At 36.0% G+C, this 17,413-nt stretch overlaps 5 protein-coding genes and 2 non-coding genes across 12 annotated transcripts; 6 read left to right on the top strand and 1 right to left on the bottom strand.

Moving 5' to 3' along the window:
- Nucleotides 1–5: 5 nt before the first annotated feature.
- Nucleotides 6–76, top strand: AT1G60820. The gene has a single exon. It is a non-coding gene; the product is annotated as a tRNA-Gly (tRNA).
- A 2-nt stretch (nt 77–78) lies between these two features.
- AT1G08347 lies at nt 79–164 on the top strand. The gene has a single exon (NR_139415.1). It is a non-coding gene; the product is annotated as an other RNA (small nucleolar RNA).
- Nucleotides 165–1,738: 1,574 nt separating this feature from the next.
- On the bottom strand, nt 1,739–1,984 carry RALFL7 (RALF-like 7; the record flags this gene model as incomplete). The annotated part of the gene is made up of 1 exon (NM_001084277.1): nt 1,739–1,984. One exon carries the CDS (start codon nt 1,982–1,984, stop codon nt 1,739–1,741), a length of 246 nt encoding a protein of 81 aa, NP_001077746.1.
- A 1,491-nt stretch (nt 1,985–3,475) lies between these two features.
- ACLA-2 (ATP-citrate lyase A-2) lies at nt 3,476–6,186 on the top strand. Of its 2 annotated transcripts, NM_104764.4 has the most exons (13): nt 3,476–3,598; nt 3,719–3,818; nt 3,955–4,131; nt 4,214–4,375; nt 4,476–4,556; nt 4,634–4,685; nt 4,775–4,889; nt 4,999–5,080; nt 5,164–5,259; nt 5,348–5,449; nt 5,545–5,661; nt 5,750–5,866; nt 5,951–6,186. In NM_104764.4, the coding sequence occupies exons 2-13, from the start codon at nt 3,720–3,722 to the stop codon at nt 6,020–6,022; spliced, it is 1,272 nt and encodes a 423-aa protein (NP_176280.1). In that variant the 5' UTR covers nt 3,476–3,598; nt 3,719; the 3' UTR covers nt 6,023–6,186. The 2 variants fall into 2 exon arrangements, with proteins under 2 accessions (NP_176280.1, NP_001320572.1); NM_001333917.1 differs by having other exon boundaries at nt 3,548–3,818.
- A 760-nt stretch (nt 6,187–6,946) lies between these two features.
- NIK3 (NSP-interacting kinase 3) lies at nt 6,947–11,320 on the top strand. Of its 2 annotated transcripts, NM_104763.3 has the most exons (11): nt 6,947–7,887; nt 8,269–8,398; nt 8,484–8,555; nt 8,637–8,780; nt 8,889–8,960; nt 9,060–9,119; nt 9,204–9,295; nt 9,387–9,533; nt 9,620–9,961; nt 10,049–10,440; nt 10,771–11,320. In NM_104763.3, exons 1-11 carry the CDS (start codon nt 7,782–7,784, stop codon nt 11,110–11,112), a joined length of 1,899 nt encoding a protein of 632 aa, NP_176279.1. In that variant the 5' UTR covers nt 6,947–7,781; the 3' UTR covers nt 11,113–11,320. The 2 variants fall into 2 exon arrangements, with proteins under 2 accessions (NP_176279.1, NP_001322341.1); NM_001333916.1 differs by lacking the exon at nt 6,947–7,887 and having other exon boundaries at nt 8,012–8,398; nt 10,771–11,318.
- Nucleotides 11,321–12,290: 970 nt separating this feature from the next.
- Nucleotides 12,291–14,711, top strand: TBL2 (trichome birefringence-like protein (DUF828)). The gene is made up of 5 exons (NM_104762.5): nt 12,291–13,233; nt 13,367–13,559; nt 13,665–13,858; nt 13,939–14,097; nt 14,178–14,711. Exons 1-5 carry the CDS (start codon nt 12,497–12,499, stop codon nt 14,518–14,520), a joined length of 1,626 nt encoding a protein of 541 aa, NP_176278.2. The 5' UTR covers nt 12,291–12,496; the 3' UTR covers nt 14,521–14,711.
- A 20-nt stretch (nt 14,712–14,731) lies between these two features.
- Nucleotides 14,732–16,611, top strand: AT1G60787 (cysteine/histidine-rich C1 domain protein). Of its 4 annotated transcripts, NM_001333912.1 has the most exons (5): nt 14,732–14,852; nt 15,008–15,268; nt 15,458–15,985; nt 16,086–16,238; nt 16,356–16,611. In NM_001333912.1, exons 3-5 carry the CDS (start codon nt 15,542–15,544, stop codon nt 16,365–16,367), a joined length of 609 nt encoding a protein of 202 aa, NP_001322297.1. In that variant the 5' UTR covers nt 14,732–14,852; nt 15,008–15,268; nt 15,458–15,541; the 3' UTR covers nt 16,368–16,611. The 4 variants fall into 4 exon arrangements, with proteins under 4 accessions (NP_001322297.1, NP_001322296.1, NP_001322298.1 ...); NM_001333914.1 differs by having other exon boundaries at nt 15,008–15,985; nt 16,356–16,605; NM_001333915.1 differs by having other exon boundaries at nt 14,732–15,268; nt 16,356–16,605.
- Nucleotides 16,612–17,413: the final 802 nt, after the last annotated feature.

Here is a 17,413-nt window from a genome sequence, read left to right as displayed (position 1 = left end):
AAATAGCACCAGTGGTCTAGTGGTAGAATAGTACCCTGCCACGGTACAGACCCGGGTTCGATTCCCGGCTGGTGCATTGAGCGGTGACGAAATTGGTTTAAGTGAAGGTTGGGTCCTTCACATATCTCTGATCTATCGGATGATATAGCCTCGAATCTGAGCTCTTTCTTTTTTTTTATTTACCTTTTTTCGGTTTTCTAATTAGAAGATATCATACATAAACAGTTGATTATGCTAATAGTAACAGCTCGTGGGGCAAGATAAACCATTGAGTTTTTGCTCTTATTAAGTTCTCATCATGGGATCTTAATAGATCACCCTGTCTTTCCACATGTACTCATCACTTTTTTGGATATTTGATTGTCTTAGTCTTTTATGGAGATACTATATGCGTGTCCTTGTTCTTTCGTTTCATATTACTGGTCTAAAAAAATGGGTTGTTCAAGGCTCAATATTTAATTAAATTAGTGATGGACTTATTGGACTTCTGACTATATATTGTGAAATCAATTTTCTTTCTTTCGAAATGTATAATGTTAATAAGGTATTTGGTTTAATGCATGTAACTACACTCCTTCCTCAGAACTATGAAACTCCCAGATCTCCAATAAACTCACGAATTGTCCTTACAACTCCACAAAGAGCTGAATAGTCATCAAATTCACCTTTACTAGAAGCTCACTCGACTCAATTGAGCCAAACATGTTTTTTTCCGACATTAATTAGTGACATCTCAACCGCCCAAAGACTAGGGACAGTTCTTGGGTTGTGCAGGTAGAGCAAATGTGTAGGTTCCAAATAAAATTGAGTAAATTTGAAGACCATAAAAAAAATTGAGTTATTTTAAGGACCAAAAAAAAAAAAAAAACCCAAGTTTGAAGGCCAAAACAGAATTTGACTAAGTTTGAGAGCCAATTTCTTTAAATTTTGTACATGGAACCTAAATTTTTTGAGACGCCCCTGCCCAAGACTGTTATATTGCATTACATCAGCAAGAAGCATATACAACTACCAAACTCATAACTCTCCTTTTGGCTCAAAGAGTCTTTGCCGCAAGAAACAAGAATTTAATTGCTTATAAAAAACTTTTGAAAAATGGTGGCTATGTTGATTTTGATATGCGCGCGATCACAACGATTTGGGTGCAAGCATCTCAAATGCACGTTGAAGAGAAAGACACAATGGCCTCTGATTTATTCACCTTTCATTAATGGATGTACATACACATTCATTCTTAAACAATGATTAGAGTAAAAAAATCAAAACAACAAATAATTGTAAGAAAAAACCTTTGACACATATCTCTTCACATATCCACATTATAACTCTAGCCTCTAGGGTAATAGATGATTAGTTTCTAAAAGAGTTTAGAAAGTGATCGATATAGGGTAAAGTGCCTATCAAACAATTAAATTTTTCTCGGATTCAATTACCAAATGTCAAAATATACACCTAACTATGATTAAAAACAATAGTGTCTGTAGAGACCACCACTTACAAGAAGTTTAAGCTATGCATGATTACACATTAGTTTATAATTTATTAAAAAATATAATAAACAATTCAAGGTTACAAAAACAAATGGAGAGAATCTTACAATAATTAAAATTTGAATTAACAATATCACATCAATAATATAAATTAATAATAACATATTTTTTGTTAAAAAGTTAAATATCAAAGGGAATAAACACATGTTTTCATATTTGATAGAAAATGACATATCATACATGCATGATTAACCCGAACTCGAATGCTGTTCACGATGACAACGTGTAGAAATTTCACAACCACGATGGTAAGTGTTGGCTGGAACTTTGACGCATTCTTTAGGGTTCTTACTAGTGCAACCTGGAATTGTGTCTTTTATCAAATCTTTATAGTTTATCTGTTTTATTCCTTCTCCAAATCCGCTGACCAATGATATTATAATCATTATTGAAACAAAGAAAACATGGATACGATTCTTTTTGCGTGCAGACATTGTTTTTTTTTAAAAACAATGTATTTGAATCGTGTTGATCTTTTCTCTGTGTTATTATATTTTGTAATTGAATAGGTGATTAATTATTATTTATGTTTCTTTGATTTATAACGAGAGATGATTCTAAAAAAAGATGGCCAGTGCATAATGTATGTGCATGTAGAGTTTACTTGCTATTTATATGTCATTTCAGTTTTTTTGTTTCATCAAAACAGAAATATGTGCAATAGATTTTTAGCATGGCAGCACAGTTAAACTGTTCAACCAATTAAGATGTATAGTTGTCAAACTGTCTTGGGATTTCGTAGTCATGAAGCTATGAGCTGCACCTCCCTCAGGGATTGGTCAGGGACTCATGGTGGCAACAACTTCTAGTTAACGAACTAGTAATGTTATCTCATTATTTCGATTATTCAGCCTTAGCTTATACTAATTATTTCATTATGCTATTTTTCTATATTTATCTAATTCAAAGTCATGATTTCTTGTATAATAAAGGATTAGTGTTTTAAGAAAGGATTACTTACAAGTTATAACCATTTACTTGCGAATCCCCAAAAAAATATATTTATTTATTTATAGATGTATGAATGTTTATAAGAAAAAGATCTAAATTTTGTATTTTGACTCATGGACCTATTATCACGAACATGTATGCAAAATCTCAAGATGAAGATTCATTTTGATCACTAGTTCGTTACCAATAAGCAGAATCCCTTATAGCTGAGGTCTGTCCACTTCATTACAGCCTATGGACCAATGCAGAACTTTTTGAAGCGAGCCATTATAGCCATGCTTGTTTCCTAGATAAGCCTCCTTTATTAGAGGTATATATGCGTTACACTTGAATAAAATGTTAAGTATTTGGAGGATAACAAAAATTGGTAGTAGTTATGTATAGCTTTTATAAGATGCTCGATGATTACTTTAAAGTTAGAATGTAACACATCTTGAATTTGATGGATATTTGTTACATGTGAGGTCTACTGAAGTAATAAATTCATGTTATTTAGTGTTGTTCTTCCTGTTCAGGGAAAACTCAAGACTAATAACCCTGCAGCTGATTCAGGCCATGGAAATTGATACCAAAATCGTAAAATTAGTAGCTGCATTTTGTAATTGGTTTGTTTAACAATGTATGGTGGACTAACTCCTTTTATACAAGAAATATTATAGTAAAAACACATATGAATTCATACGTACAAATTTGAAATATTTAATGGGAATTGTTACAAAAATATTGGATAGAAAAATGAAAAACAAAATCGAAATGGTTGGGAGTTGAAACGTTTGCTTACAAGTTAGGTATAACTTTTATGATGGAAGAGTAACTCCAAAGGTTTTACAACTAATTTTTTTTTTTTGGTAAGTAAGGTTTTACAACTAATTTTGTAGTATGATTTAATTTATCTATAAAAAAAATTAGCATAAATTGAACAGATTAATAAATATGTTTTGTTTTAAGAAATTTTTTTTTTTCCAAAACCACAAAAAAAAATAAAAAATAAAAAAAATAAAGAAAAATGTTTAAATATAAATAACGATCCTAAAGCGAAAAGAGGTATCGAATTAGTTTGCTAACTAACGAAGCTGTAGCTACCTCCTCTCTCAACGGTAAGATCCGCCATTTTCATCGATCTCCATTTTCTGAATCAAGAGGTCTCGAATCCCCACTAATTGAATAGTTAGTGATCTGATTCGTATTTTATCAATTTTGTTTGTATCGTTGTGAAGTATGGCTCGGAAGAAGATCAGAGAGTATGACTCAAAGAGACTGGTGAAAGAACACTTCAAAAGACTCTCTGGTCAAGAATTGCCTATCAGATCCGTTCAGGTTTAGATCCATTTCTCTAGATTTTATCTTCTTTGATAAACTTGTGTTTAGTGTGCATTGCATTGGTTTCTCCGACATGTCTCAGTTAGTTTCATTAACAAGGCTTTGATTCATATCTGTATGTGATGTGTTTTAGATTAACCAAGAGACTGATCTAAATGAGCTAGTAGAGAGAGAGCCTTGGCTCTCATCTGAGAAGCTTGTGGTGAAACCTGATATGTTGTTCGGAAAGCGTGGCAAAAGCGGTTTGGTTGCATTGAACTTAGATTTCGCTGATGTTGCAACTTTCGTGAAAGAACGCTTAGGCAAAGAGGTAAACTTTTGTTGAACTTGGCTTGTTTTTAGTTTCCTTCCTTCTACTTCCAGTTTAGCTTTGTGTGTCTATCACTGTACAGGTAGAGATGAGTGGATGCAAAGGACCCATAACAACATTCATTGTTGAACCATTTGTCCCACACAATGAAGAGTTCTATCTTAATATTGTCTCTGATAGACTTGGCTGCAGCATTAGCTTTTCGGAGTGTGGAGGAATTGACATCGAGGAGAACTGGGACAAGGTCTTTTTGGATGCTTTTTCCATTTATCTTCCTTGTTTCAGTTTCACTATCTTCTAAGCGTAAAGCTGATAATTGAGTCGTAACTCCACTTTCTATGTAGGTCAAGACCATAACTATACCAACAGGTGCTTCCCTGACATTTGAGATATGTGCACCTCTTGTTGCAACCCTTCCTCTAGAGGTAATATCAATGAGAACTGAAGTTTGGCATTGAAACAAACTACTTGTGATTTCGACTTACTAATTTAACATGTACAGATCAAAGGGGAACTTGAAGATTTTATTCAAGTCATTTTTACCCTATTCGAAGGTATGCCAAATATTCACTAATTCAAATTGAAGACATCTGAACCAAAAACTGAAGATTTATTATTATCTTCTTTTTTTCTTTGACACCAGATCTTGATTTCACTTTCTTGGAGATGAATCCTTTCACATTGGTTGATGGAAAGCCTTATCCTCTGGATATGAGGGGTGAGCTTGATGACACCGCTGCTTTCAAAAACTTTAAGAAGTAAGTTTTGACTCTTCCACTTTTTTCAACTGTTCCGAAGTCAAGAGCTTTAAGAAGTCATGATAAGTCAAGAGTTTGGGCGGTATGATTAACCTCTTACGTTTTGCAGGTGGGGCGACATTGAATTTCCCATGCCATTTGGAAGAGTGATGAGTTCAACAGAGAGCTTCATCCACGGTCTAGATGAGAAGGTATCATACCAATAAGCGTAGAGTAATTGACGCTTCTGGAAACACCAGTTTCTCTATGACTTATGACCCTTTTGTATATGCAGACAAGTGCCTCTTTGAAGTTCACTGTTCTGAATCCCAAGGGAAGAATTTGGACTATGGTAGCTGGAGGAGGTGCAAGTGTCATCTATGCTGATACCGTATGTTTTTATATGAACACCGAGAATCTCCTGCATTTTTCTGCTTAGAAGCCTTAGCCTCTAAAGTGTTTACTGAAATGTTATCCAGGTTGGAGATCTCGGGTATGCATCTGAGCTTGGCAATTATGCTGAATACAGTGGAGCACCCAAAGAAGACGAGGTTTTGCAGTATGCCAGAGTTGTCATTGATGTAAGATGCTGCTTTAACTTCTGCCAATAAAGCATCTGAAAATAAAGTCACTCCTGACTTGGTCGTGGTGCTGAATGATAATACTGCTTCTTCAGTGTGCTACAGCGAATCCGGATGGAAAAAGCAGGGCTCTGGTAATTGGAGGTGGAATTGCTAACTTCACCGATGTTGCTGCTACCTTCAATGGCATAATCCGAGCTCTCAAGGAAAAAGTAAGCAAGAAGAGAGTAGAATCATCCACAAACACTTCATTGCCCCTTGACTACAAGTATAAATGAACCATGCTTTAACCGTTTACAGGAAGCAAAGCTGAAAGCAGCAAGGATGCATATATTTGTGAGGAGAGGAGGACCAAACTACCAAAAGGGACTTGCTAAAATGAGATCACTTGGAGACGAAATCGGTGTCCCCATCGAGGTATGTAGACACACAATGAATAAACTCAAGACATTCCCGCTTAATCAGTTTCTAACTGTTTTTACATGTCTGTTTGATTTCAAGGTGTATGGTCCTGAAGCAACAATGACAGGTATATGCAAGGAGGCAATCCAGTACATCACAGCGGCTGCATAAGCCTTTACAATCTTATCACTTACTTTCAAAATACTCTTTAGCGTCTCTTGAGTTTGAGACGTGTTTGGATTATGTTTCACTTCTAATGTATCTTACTATTCATAAATAAAGAACAAGTATCTTCTTTTTTCTTACTTGGTATTTTCTCTTTTGATTCTCATCTTCTTCTTGACTTAGATCAGAAGAAAACGTATTTAATCAACTTTTATCTAGCAACTCCAAAAATTCTACTAGGAAATAACGATATGGAATCAGAAGCATTTAAGCCTTTTACACACGATGCAAGCAATTTGCTGAAGTGGATATCGACAGTCATAGACATGTCCATTTTTAGACTTGGCTATTCAAAAATTTGGACCATTTTTCTATTAATCAGGGCCCGTTTTTAGTGATAGCTCTGGATATTTTCATTGAGCTGGGCCTTTTCTGGTCATGGAAAGAGATTGCAATATCTATTTAGCCATCCCAAGTGGGCAAAACATAATCTACGCTTACAAAATTTGTGTAAACGAATTCGTCTACGCTTACATTTTTGTGTAGTAAAGAGAAGTATTATGTTATCCTTTAATCAAAAACTCAAAAAGGGGTAAAATAATTGAAGCCTGAAAAAGCCAACAAGATAGGAGACAGGCCATGAACGTGATCTGCCCATCAAAAAAAACTTTTTTTTTTTCTCGGTAACTTTTTCTAAAAAGCAAAATATTAAAATAAGAGAGAGATGTCCTTGTTCTTATGTTTTTTCTTTTATCATCTATGTGACCCATCTCTTCAATCTAATCACATTTTTGTATATTAAAGTGTTTTCTTGAAACATTTGTCCGAAAGCAGAAAATAAAAAGGATTCAAACTGAAATCATGAAAACATAAACAAAAAAAATGTACTATTCTTTTTACCTCACAGTAATTTTGTTTTATATAAAAAGCTTATAAATTAACAAAACTTATAAAAAAGTGAGAAAAACAGAGAGTCTCTTCTTTTCTTGTTATTCTGTCAGTATCTTTCTGTGTGTGTTTGTGGATTTTTTGGCATTTTCATTTTGGATTTTGCTTGTTTGGTCCCTTTCTTTTCATGATTATTATTTTTAAATTCCTTTTTTATATTGGTGGTGTGAATGATAAGAGTAGGCAGATGAGAGATTAGATGATTTGGTAATAGTGGTGTGGAATTAGAAGCAAACCTTTTTTGAAAAAATTAAGAATGTTATAGAGATTAGTTATTCAATAACAACTACTACCAAAGTCATAAAAATGATATAAAATATAAACCAAGAAGCACTATTAGTATCACTCATCACTCAATAGCTTTTTTTTTTTCAGATCTCTAGGAAAATTTCTCAGACTTTCAGAGCATTTTGGTGCTTTTGTTTTGCTTGGTTTCTCGGGAAAATTCTCTTCACACTTTTAGAGTTTTCTCTCTCTTCTCTATCTCTTGTCACAGCTCGTTTAGCATTCATTCTCTTAATCGTTTCTTCATTCAAAAATTCTCTCTTTCTAAGCTGAGTAACTTGCAAGTCGTCATTTTTCAATTGGGGTCTTCTCCTTTTTACTTCCTTTGAATTGAAATCACAGAGAAAGAGAGGTTCCATTGCTGGAAAATGGATTGCTCAAATTAGTTTCTGTGTCTAAATAAAGACAGAGAAGAAGAAAAGTAGACAAAAGCTAAGTTTTTTTTTCAGATATGGGAGAGAGAAAAATGAGTTGGTGGGTTCTTTGAAACTTGTTTTTGTTCAGACCAAAGTTGATTGCTTTAAGAAGGGATATGGAAGGTGTGAGATTTGTGGTGTGGAGATTAGGATTTCTGGTTTTTGTATGGTTCTTTGATATCTCTTCTGCTACACTTTCTCCTACTGGTGTAAACTATGAAGGTTAGTCTTTTTCTTCTTGGAGAAATCTCAATTTTTTTCTCTATGAATTTATCATCTTTGGTTTTGTCTATTTTGTTTAGTTGTTCCGAAAATTCTGGTGAATGTTTGTGTGGATTAGGTTCTTTTTTGTTTCTTTATTGGATAATAAATATCACAGCTTTAAATGCTCACCAGACTCATATAACCTTAGCCAATAGCAGCTCAAGTTTACTTCATTCTCTGTGAAACTATACTGCATATAAGCTTACTGGGTTTTTCTTGGATAAGATTTCAATTTCGAAAAATGCAGCTTTAGCAATAAGATAATTCATAGGAGTTTTGAGGCTAGATTTGTTCTTTCAATCTGAAGTTTCTTTCTTTTTGTTTGTCTGAAATGAGCAGTGACAGCTTTGGTTGCTGTGAAGAATGAATTGAATGATCCGTACAAAGTTCTTGAGAATTGGGATGTGAATTCAGTTGATCCTTGTAGCTGGAGAATGGTTTCTTGCACTGATGGCTATGTCTCTTCACTGTGAGTCTTCTCTTCTCTTCTCGTATATTAGATTAAAAAAACCAGATAGATCTTTAAGACTTGTCTTGTTTTCTTAATGAAACAGGGATCTTCCTAGCCAAAGCTTGTCTGGTACATTGTCTCCTAGAATCGGAAACCTCACCTATTTACAATCAGTGTAAGATTTTTCTAGTCTTTGCTATATGTGATTCTTGTTCTCTGTTTTGCTTCTTGTTGAGCTTAATGTTTTGTTGTTTAGGGTGTTGCAAAACAATGCAATCACTGGTCCAATTCCGGAAACGATTGGGAGGTTGGAGAAGCTTCAGTCACTTGATCTTTCGAACAATTCATTCACCGGGGAGATACCGGCCTCACTTGGAGAACTCAAGAACTTGAATTACTTGTGAGTGCTCCTTTACGGTTTCACAATGATTCTTTTGTTGCATGTTTATAAAATTCCAATTCAATTCTGAGTGGTCTGTTGTTCTGTTCTTGTCATTTTCATTTTCAGGCGGTTAAACAATAACAGTCTTATAGGAACTTGCCCTGAGTCTCTATCCAAGATTGAGGGACTCACTCTAGTGTAAGTCTCTAAATCCTGCTTTTTCTATTGTTCACAGTGGAAAAACATACATTGGGAGAATATTTATTTACTTACTTTTTACTGATTCTTAATGTGCAGCGACATTTCGTATAACAATCTTAGTGGTTCGCTGCCAAAAGTTTCTGCCAGAACTTTCAAGTAAGCTTTACTAAACTTATACAAGAACTTATCTTTCCGTTGAAGCTGAAACTAAGATTCAGCGTTGGGCTTCTTAAACTGAAGGGTAATTGGTAATGCGTTAATCTGTGGCCCAAAAGCTGTTTCAAACTGTTCTGCTGTTCCCGAGCCTCTCACGCTTCCACAAGATGGTCCAGGTATTAGGCATCTGCTTCTCATAGCTCCCTATTCTTCTTCTGCGTCAATGTATCTCATCACTTCCATCTTTGGTTCTTCTTTCTGTTTTAGATGAATCAGGAACTCGTACCAATGGCCATCACGTTGCTCTTGCATTTGCCGCAAGCTTCAGTGCAGCATTTTTTGTTTTCTTTACAAGCGGAATGTTTCTTTGGTGGAGATATCGCCGTAACAAGCAAATATTTTTTGACGTTAATGGTTAGTATCTTGAAATACTATCGGCTTCACATCATTTTGTGCAGAGCAAAACTGACACTTGCATCTTGATGATTAATATTTTGCAGAACAATATGATCCAGAAGTGAGTTTAGGGCACTTGAAGAGGTATACATTCAAAGAGCTTAGATCTGCCACCAATCATTTCAACTCGAAGAACATTCTCGGAAGAGGCGGATACGGGATTGTGTACAAAGGACACTTAAACGATGGAACTTTGGTGGCTGTCAAACGTCTCAAGGACTGTAACATTGCGGGTGGAGAAGTCCAGTTTCAGACAGAAGTAGAGACTATAAGTTTGGCTCTTCATCGCAATCTCCTCCGGCTCCGCGGTTTCTGTAGTAGCAACCAGGAGAGAATTTTAGTCTACCCTTACATGCCAAATGGGAGTGTCGCATCACGCTTAAAAGGTAATGCAGTTTCCAAAAAAACTGCTAATTTCTTCATGCTCTTTTGCAAGTTTTTAATAGTTCCATCTTGCTACATTTTTTGTTTAGATAATATCCGTGGAGAGCCAGCATTAGACTGGTCGAGAAGGAAGAAGATAGCGGTTGGGACAGCGAGAGGACTAGTTTACCTACACGAGCAATGTGACCCGAAGATTATACACCGCGATGTGAAAGCAGCTAACATTCTGTTAGATGAGGACTTCGAAGCAGTTGTTGGTGATTTTGGGTTAGCTAAGCTTCTAGACCATAGAGACTCTCATGTCACAACTGCAGTCCGTGGAACTGTTGGCCACATTGCACCTGAGTACTTATCCACGGGTCAGTCCTCAGAGAAGACTGATGTCTTTGGCTTTGGCATACTTCTCCTTGAGCTCATTACTGGTCAGAAAGCTCTTGATTTTGGCAGATCCGCACACCAGAAAGGTGTAATGCTTGACTGGGTAAGTCTCTTTTCTCTGTTTCTTGTTTCACTTTCTAGAATCTTGAAGCTATTGTTCATAATTGTGGTTTGGTTCGGTTCAGTCTTGTTTGATAGAAAACTTAAACCAAAACAAAATATAAATTAGCCGTGATTTTGGCTAAATTTTGGTTCTGTTTTTGTGCTTGATAAAAGACTCAGTTTGGTTTTCTGTTATCTTTGATTTGAATTCGGTATAGTTTGAAGACTAAACTGTTATTTTGGATTCGGTTTGGTTCTGTTTTTGTGCTTGATCTGGAATTGGTTTGGTTTGGTTTATTGGTCTGAGAAATGAGATTGTTAAAAATGGCAGGTGAAGAAGCTGCACCAAGAAGGGAAACTAAAGCAGTTAATAGACAAAGATCTAAATGACAAGTTCGATAGAGTAGAACTCGAAGAAATCGTTCAAGTTGCGCTACTCTGCACTCAATTCAATCCATCTCATCGACCGAAAATGTCAGAAGTTATGAAGATGCTTGAAGGTGACGGTTTGGCTGAGAGATGGGAAGCGACGCAGAACGGTACTGGTGAGCATCAGCCACCGCCATTGCCACCGGGGATGGTGAGTTCTTCGCCGCGTGTGAGGTATTACTCGGATTATATTCAGGAATCGTCTCTTGTAGTAGAAGCCATTGAGCTCTCGGGTCCTCGATGATTATGACTCACTGTTTTTAAAAAATTTCTTTTCTTGGGTTTGTTTTTTATTTGTCGTTTTATAATGTTGATATAGATGTGAAGTTGAGTGTGTAATTTTTATGTAAAGAAAAAATATGAAATGCAAAAGAAAATGTTGATTAGCCTGCCACATTACTCAATATTTGAATTTTCAAAGTGAGGTAAGAATTTTGGATGGCATATAAATCAAACCGAACTGAAAGTTTTTGAATCGAAATGAACCGAATTGTAAGCTAAACGTAATTTCAATACCGAATAAACTGAATTGAATACATCAAGTTTCAGGACTACAAAATAATTTTGTAACATGTATATAAAAAAAACATTTGCATGTATAACTTTTTGTAATTCTTAAATAAAATTAAATTTGTTTAAACTATGTTATCTCCAATGCAAAACCGAAACAAATCTAAGATTTTCAAACTGACCTAAACCAAAACCAAAACAAAATCGAAAAGGTTCAAACTAATTACTAACCGAAAGAAAATTCTGATATAGTTTTTCTAAAACCGAAAAACCTAAAACCTTGAACCGAGTAAACCGGAAAACAAAATTCCTAAACATATATTCATCACTTAACCAAATTAAAGATTCCAAACCGAAATAATTCGGTATAAAGAGAATCGAACTCTATTCGGTCAACGTGTAATGAAGCATTAAACTTCGCCTCAGACACACTATACAAAACCACCGAACATAGGAATTAGGATGGTCTTTAAAATCAACGAATAATGGGTCAAGCAGAGTCGTAAACGTGGAGACTATTCAGGTGTGAGGACAGAAGCGTGCACCTGCAGCTTGAGAGACCACACATGAAACCGTTAGATCACGCGGCTATAAGCAATCGCAATAAACGAGAAGAAGAATGATGTCGGTCCAAAGTCTCGTGAGCCGTTCTTATGCCACGTGCCTTAGATACAGTCGGTGCCACTCTGCCGTATTATTTTGGTCATTACCACGATCTCATTAAATTCCTCATTAGTAGTAATTACCTTAATCATCTAAAATTATTAAGGGAAATAATTAAAATCATACTACAAATGAGCACCTCCATGATTTAATTAAAAGTTTAGATCCACATATACCGCATTACTTACCACAATTATTGACAAACAAAAAAGGATAAACATACATTAACAATTTCATTAAGAAATGGCTTTCAATTTAACTTTTGACAAACATGAATGGTGGTTTAAAACTGAAATCGTTATCTTCGAGAGAAACCGCTCTTCCCCCAAATTCAAGTTCATCGAAATAAAAAATTTAATAAACTCTCCCTCACTTTTACATTCTGAACCAGAATTTACCATTTTCTTAACCACTTCAGTTTCTTCTCCAAGTTTCCATTTGAACAAACTAAGAAGATGGACTCGTCGAAGAAACTCCTGTTTCCAGACCAGATTCTGTCTTCTAGAAGAAACATATTAACCAGATTCGGTTTAGGAATCGCTGCTTCTTTCCTTCTCCTTACTCTTCTCTCCCTTACTAGTTCCTCCTTCAATGTACCCTTCGTCTCTCCTCTGCTTCAAGGTCTCAAAAGCTCCAATCTAAACAATTCTTCTTCTGTCAAGCAAGTGAACGAGAAGCCTGAAGTAGTGAATCTCACCGACAAGGTCCCAGATGTCAAAGTTCCAAGCTTTGTGGTCCCAGACGCTGGTTCGAAGAACACAACTTTGTCTGAAGAAAGTAAAGTTCCAAGCTTTGATTCTGGACAAAGATCTGGAGAAACAGTTAAGAACTCGAGTCTGGCTGAAGAGGGTAATGGTTCAGTTGCAGATGACCAAAATACCCTTGAAGCAAATGCGACAACAAGTGTGGGAAACAGCTCGAGCTTGGTGTCTGATTTGGGAGGAAGATTTGTTGTACCTGCAAACACAAGCAAAGAGAATGGCTCTGTGACTGAAGATCGAAGCAGAGGTTCGTATGAGGATTGTGATATCTACGATGGAAGTTGGGTTAGAGCTGATGATGAGACAATGCCGTATTACCCACCTGGTTCTTGTCCGTATATAGACAGAGATTTCAACTGTCACGCTAATGGAAGACCTGATGATGCTTATGTTAAATGGAGATGGCAACCAAATGGGTGTGACATTCCCAGGTATATGATTCTTAATGTTCTTGATGAAATAACAAGATTTTGATGAGGTTTTAGTGAACTAAGTTTTGAGATTAGATTGCTAGTTATTGTTCTGATAAGTAGAGCAATGTGGTCTCTGTGTTGGAATGTGAAGGTTGAATGGAACTGATTTTCTGGAGAAGCTAAGAGGGAAGAAGCTGGTTTTCGTGGGAGATTCGATAAACCGGAACATGTGGGAGTCTCTTATTTGCATCCTTAGACATAGTCTCAAGGACAAGAAACGAGTGTATGAGATCTCTGGGAGAAGAGAGTTCAAGAAGAAAGGGTTTTATGCTTTCAGATTCGAGGTGAGATATCGATTTTTCTTGCGGAATATGTAGTACCATACTAAGAGCTGCAAACAATGTCTGTTCGCTTGATGTGATTTTTGGATCTTGTTCTTGTTCTTGCAGGACTATAATTGCACGGTGGATTTCGTTGGCTCGCCCTTTTTTGTAAGGGAATCAAGTTTCAAAGGTGTGAATGGGACTACATTGGAGACTTTAAGGTTGGATATGATGGATAAGACGACATCCATGTATCGAGATGCTGATATACTGATTTTCAACACTGGCCATTGGTGGACTCATGACAAAACAAAGCTAGGGTATGAGTCTGAAACAGAGAACATAAACAAGAAGACCTTGTTGTGTTTTAGTTAACAGTGATTTTGATGTTCTTTTGCAGAGAAAACTATTACCAAGAAGGTAACGTTGTGTACCCGAGGCTCAAGGTTCTCGAAGCTTATAAACGAGCTCTCATTACTTGGGCGAAATGGGTCGATAAGAACATCGACCGCAGTCAAACCCACATAGTATTTAGAGGATATTCCGTTACACACTTCAGGTAATTCTCAATCTAAAAGTACTTTTTGTTTACTGCAAAACGTGTTTCTTGACCGTAGTGAAACTGGTGCTCTTTGACAGAGGAGGGCCATGGAACTCAGGTGGACAATGCCACAAAGAAACAGAACCGATTTTCAACACGAGTTACTTAGCAAAGTATCCATCGAAGATGAAAGCTCTCGAGTATATTCTCCGTGATACAATGAAAACTCCGGTGATATATATGAACATAAGTCGACTAACAGATTTCAGAAAAGATGGTCATCCTTCGATATACAGAATGGTTTACAGGACGGAAAAAGAGAAAAGAGAGGCCGTGAGTCACCAAGATTGTAGCCATTGGTGCTTGCCGGGTGTACCGGACACATGGAACCAGCTCTTGTACGTATCACTGTTAAAGGCCGGGCTAGCGTCTAAGTGGTAGTCGAAAGTCCTCTGTCTTTGTATTCTTGTTTACTGTTGTAAAGTAAAAAATGTACCAAATGAAATCTCCTTTATAGAAAAAGAGATTGTATCATGTCACATCACATTTATCACTGGTTGGTTACTACGGTATATAGAAATATTTTTGTATGAGGCAATAATTTAATCTGCCTATACTATAGTATATAAAAGGAAATTTATTAAGATAGAATAGATCGGATCTAAAATCTTGAGTTTCCTTCTTTAGTTGACTTTCTTGCTCTCCCATGGCGATGATGAAAGAGCTCCAACATGGCTCCCACGAATGCGTGTGAACCACGCCTGAAACTATAGGTATCACAACTACTTAGTCTAATACATATATAGTACTTAGTCTAGGGTTTACACAACTACTAATGGCAATTATATCCTTAATATATACAACTCCTTATACAAGTCTCATGAACACACATTGTTTTATGTTGGGTGCTATACTTCTGAATATATAGTTGGTTTAGAGGAGGATCGTCACTGTGTAATATGCAAGACATGTGCGGGTAAACAGTTTTATCAGTGCGTGGAATGTGACTGGAAGATTCATTTCGAATGTATCGAGATACCTCTCGGTCCGTGGTAAAGAAGAATTTCTAGGAGATGATGATTCTTTGGAGTATTGTGGGGTTTGCGAGATAATGGTACATGTAGGACATCATGTTTATTTCTGCCAAGAATGTGATTATATTGGCCACATTGAATGCGTTTTACGCTAGGTACGTAATATGTCTATGTTGTCATATAACTCTGTTTATTCTTGATGGATATGTTTGTAAAGAAATAAAATGCAGCAAGCCTGCCTGTTCGAAGTCATCATTTGTTTGAAGTTATGGTATCTAATTCATATATGATAGCTTGCACCATTTGTGATGAGAGGTTTTGTGTGGAAACGTTTTGACATGTAGGAGTGTGGAGAGATATATTATCCTCATTGTATTGAACGGTTCAGAGAGAAACTCGTTCATCCCATTCATTCTCACAAACTTGAAATGGAGCTGCTGAGGGATTTTAAGTGCATTGCCTGCAAACTGGATATTAAATCATATGGCCATTTTTGCTTCATTTGTGAAGTCGCCTTCCATATTAAGTGCATCAAAGATGTTGATGGACTAGGTAAGAACAGCTTTCACAAGCATACTCTCTATAACTTTTGGATTGAGGACTTGAAGGTACTGACTCATCAAGCATGTAGTGTGTGTGGTAGACCTTGTGGTGTGTCGCTCTATGGTTGTATTGATTGTAACTTCAGAGCCCATGTAGAATGCCTTGGGTTTCCAGGCATTGTGAAGTCCCAACTGCATCAACATACTGTCCTAGAAGAGGAAAATTATGATGCGGGAAAGTGTGCGCTCTGTAGGTCAGGATGCTTGGGTAAGAGATATTCTTGTAAACAGTGCAAGGAAGTGTTTCATAAGGAATGCATAATGTCCAAGGTAAAATTCAATATACCAATATATGTTTTAGAACCCAAACTATATAGTATTTTCTATTTCATGTTTTTATCTAGTTTATGAAATTTGTATTTTCATACAGGATGCCCGCGAAGCTGCAACAGAAGAAGAACAGCTTATTGGAGACATCTATTTTATGTACATTGAGCGCTTTCTCCTAATGTTCAAAGAAGAAGAAGAAAAGGAAGAAAAAAAGAAAAGCGGCAAATTCAAGATGAGGAGATTACAGAATTATGTAAGTGGTATATACTTTGGTTTTGCCTCCCCCTCTATGAACTAAGTACGCCAACCTCTTTTTTCTGTGGTTATGCCTTAAATAATCCCTCTCTTATTTTCTTTATCGTGTTCACAGCGATGGAAATGAAGCACACGGAAAGTGATGAAGAAGCCGACAATTCTGTTACTAGCTAGCTGGTTCTGCCTCGGTGCCTCAACATTCTCTTATGTTCTTTTTTTTTTTATCAGGTTTAGGATCCATTTATTGAATTGTACTTCTAGTGATATACTATTTGCTTGATTTTTACTTTTTAGCTAACTTTTAAAAATATTTGCAATTTTTTAAAAATGTGAATTTCTCAATAAAACCAATAGCCGACACATCCATGGTTTATCAAAAGGAAAAATAAAAAATAATTCTGTCATAATTCAGTAATTCATAAATAATCAATAATTTAGTTGGTACTTAATTTATGGTGTTGATTATTGTTCAAAATGTTAATAGGGTTTAATCCCCACTTTTGTGTTGTAGGATTTCATTTAAAAACAAAAATTCTTGACGTACGATCCTTATCAAGCTTCTAAAACCTCTCTTTTCTCTACTAATTAAGGCTGGAAAGAAACATATGAATTACATCAAAAACAAAATCTTGCATTGAAGGTAAGGAAACAACAAAGTTAGAAAGAGAATGATCACATAAATTCACTTCACGTGGAGAGTGAGTATCCTTTCACCTGGGGAAAAAGATTTTGAAAATGTCGGATCTCATGCAATAAAACTCCAAGAAATGGGCACTCCTCTGAAATTCTGAATCCATTAATTCTGCCACAACTTTAGCCAAGTCCATTTTGATAGTGAGTCAGCAAATTAAACCCTTTCTCTGCCCAGACTGTTAGTTTCTGCTTCCAAAACCATAGAAGACACGTGAAAGTTTCTCACCCCCCTAACCGATAGTTTTATGGGAGCAACCAAAATAGTTTAGAAAATTTTCAAAAGTACTATTTTAGCAAAACCCTTATATGTGTTTCAAAAGTACTATTAAGAAGTGCTTTTTAGTTTATTGTCGCGTTCACAACTTCAATCTACTAGACAAGAAAATCAAAAACCAAAATTTTAAATCGAATTCACTATCTTATTATAAACGAGATTTTCTTTTCAATATCTACTTAAAAAACAAAACAGACCATGAAAGT

The sequence above is a fragment of the Arabidopsis thaliana genome (genome assembly GCF_000001735.4).
Source record: "Arabidopsis thaliana chromosome 1 sequence".
NCBI lineage: Eukaryota > Viridiplantae > Streptophyta > Magnoliopsida > Brassicales > Brassicaceae > Arabidopsis > Arabidopsis thaliana.
This window is presented reverse-complemented; position numbering and strand designations above follow the sequence as displayed.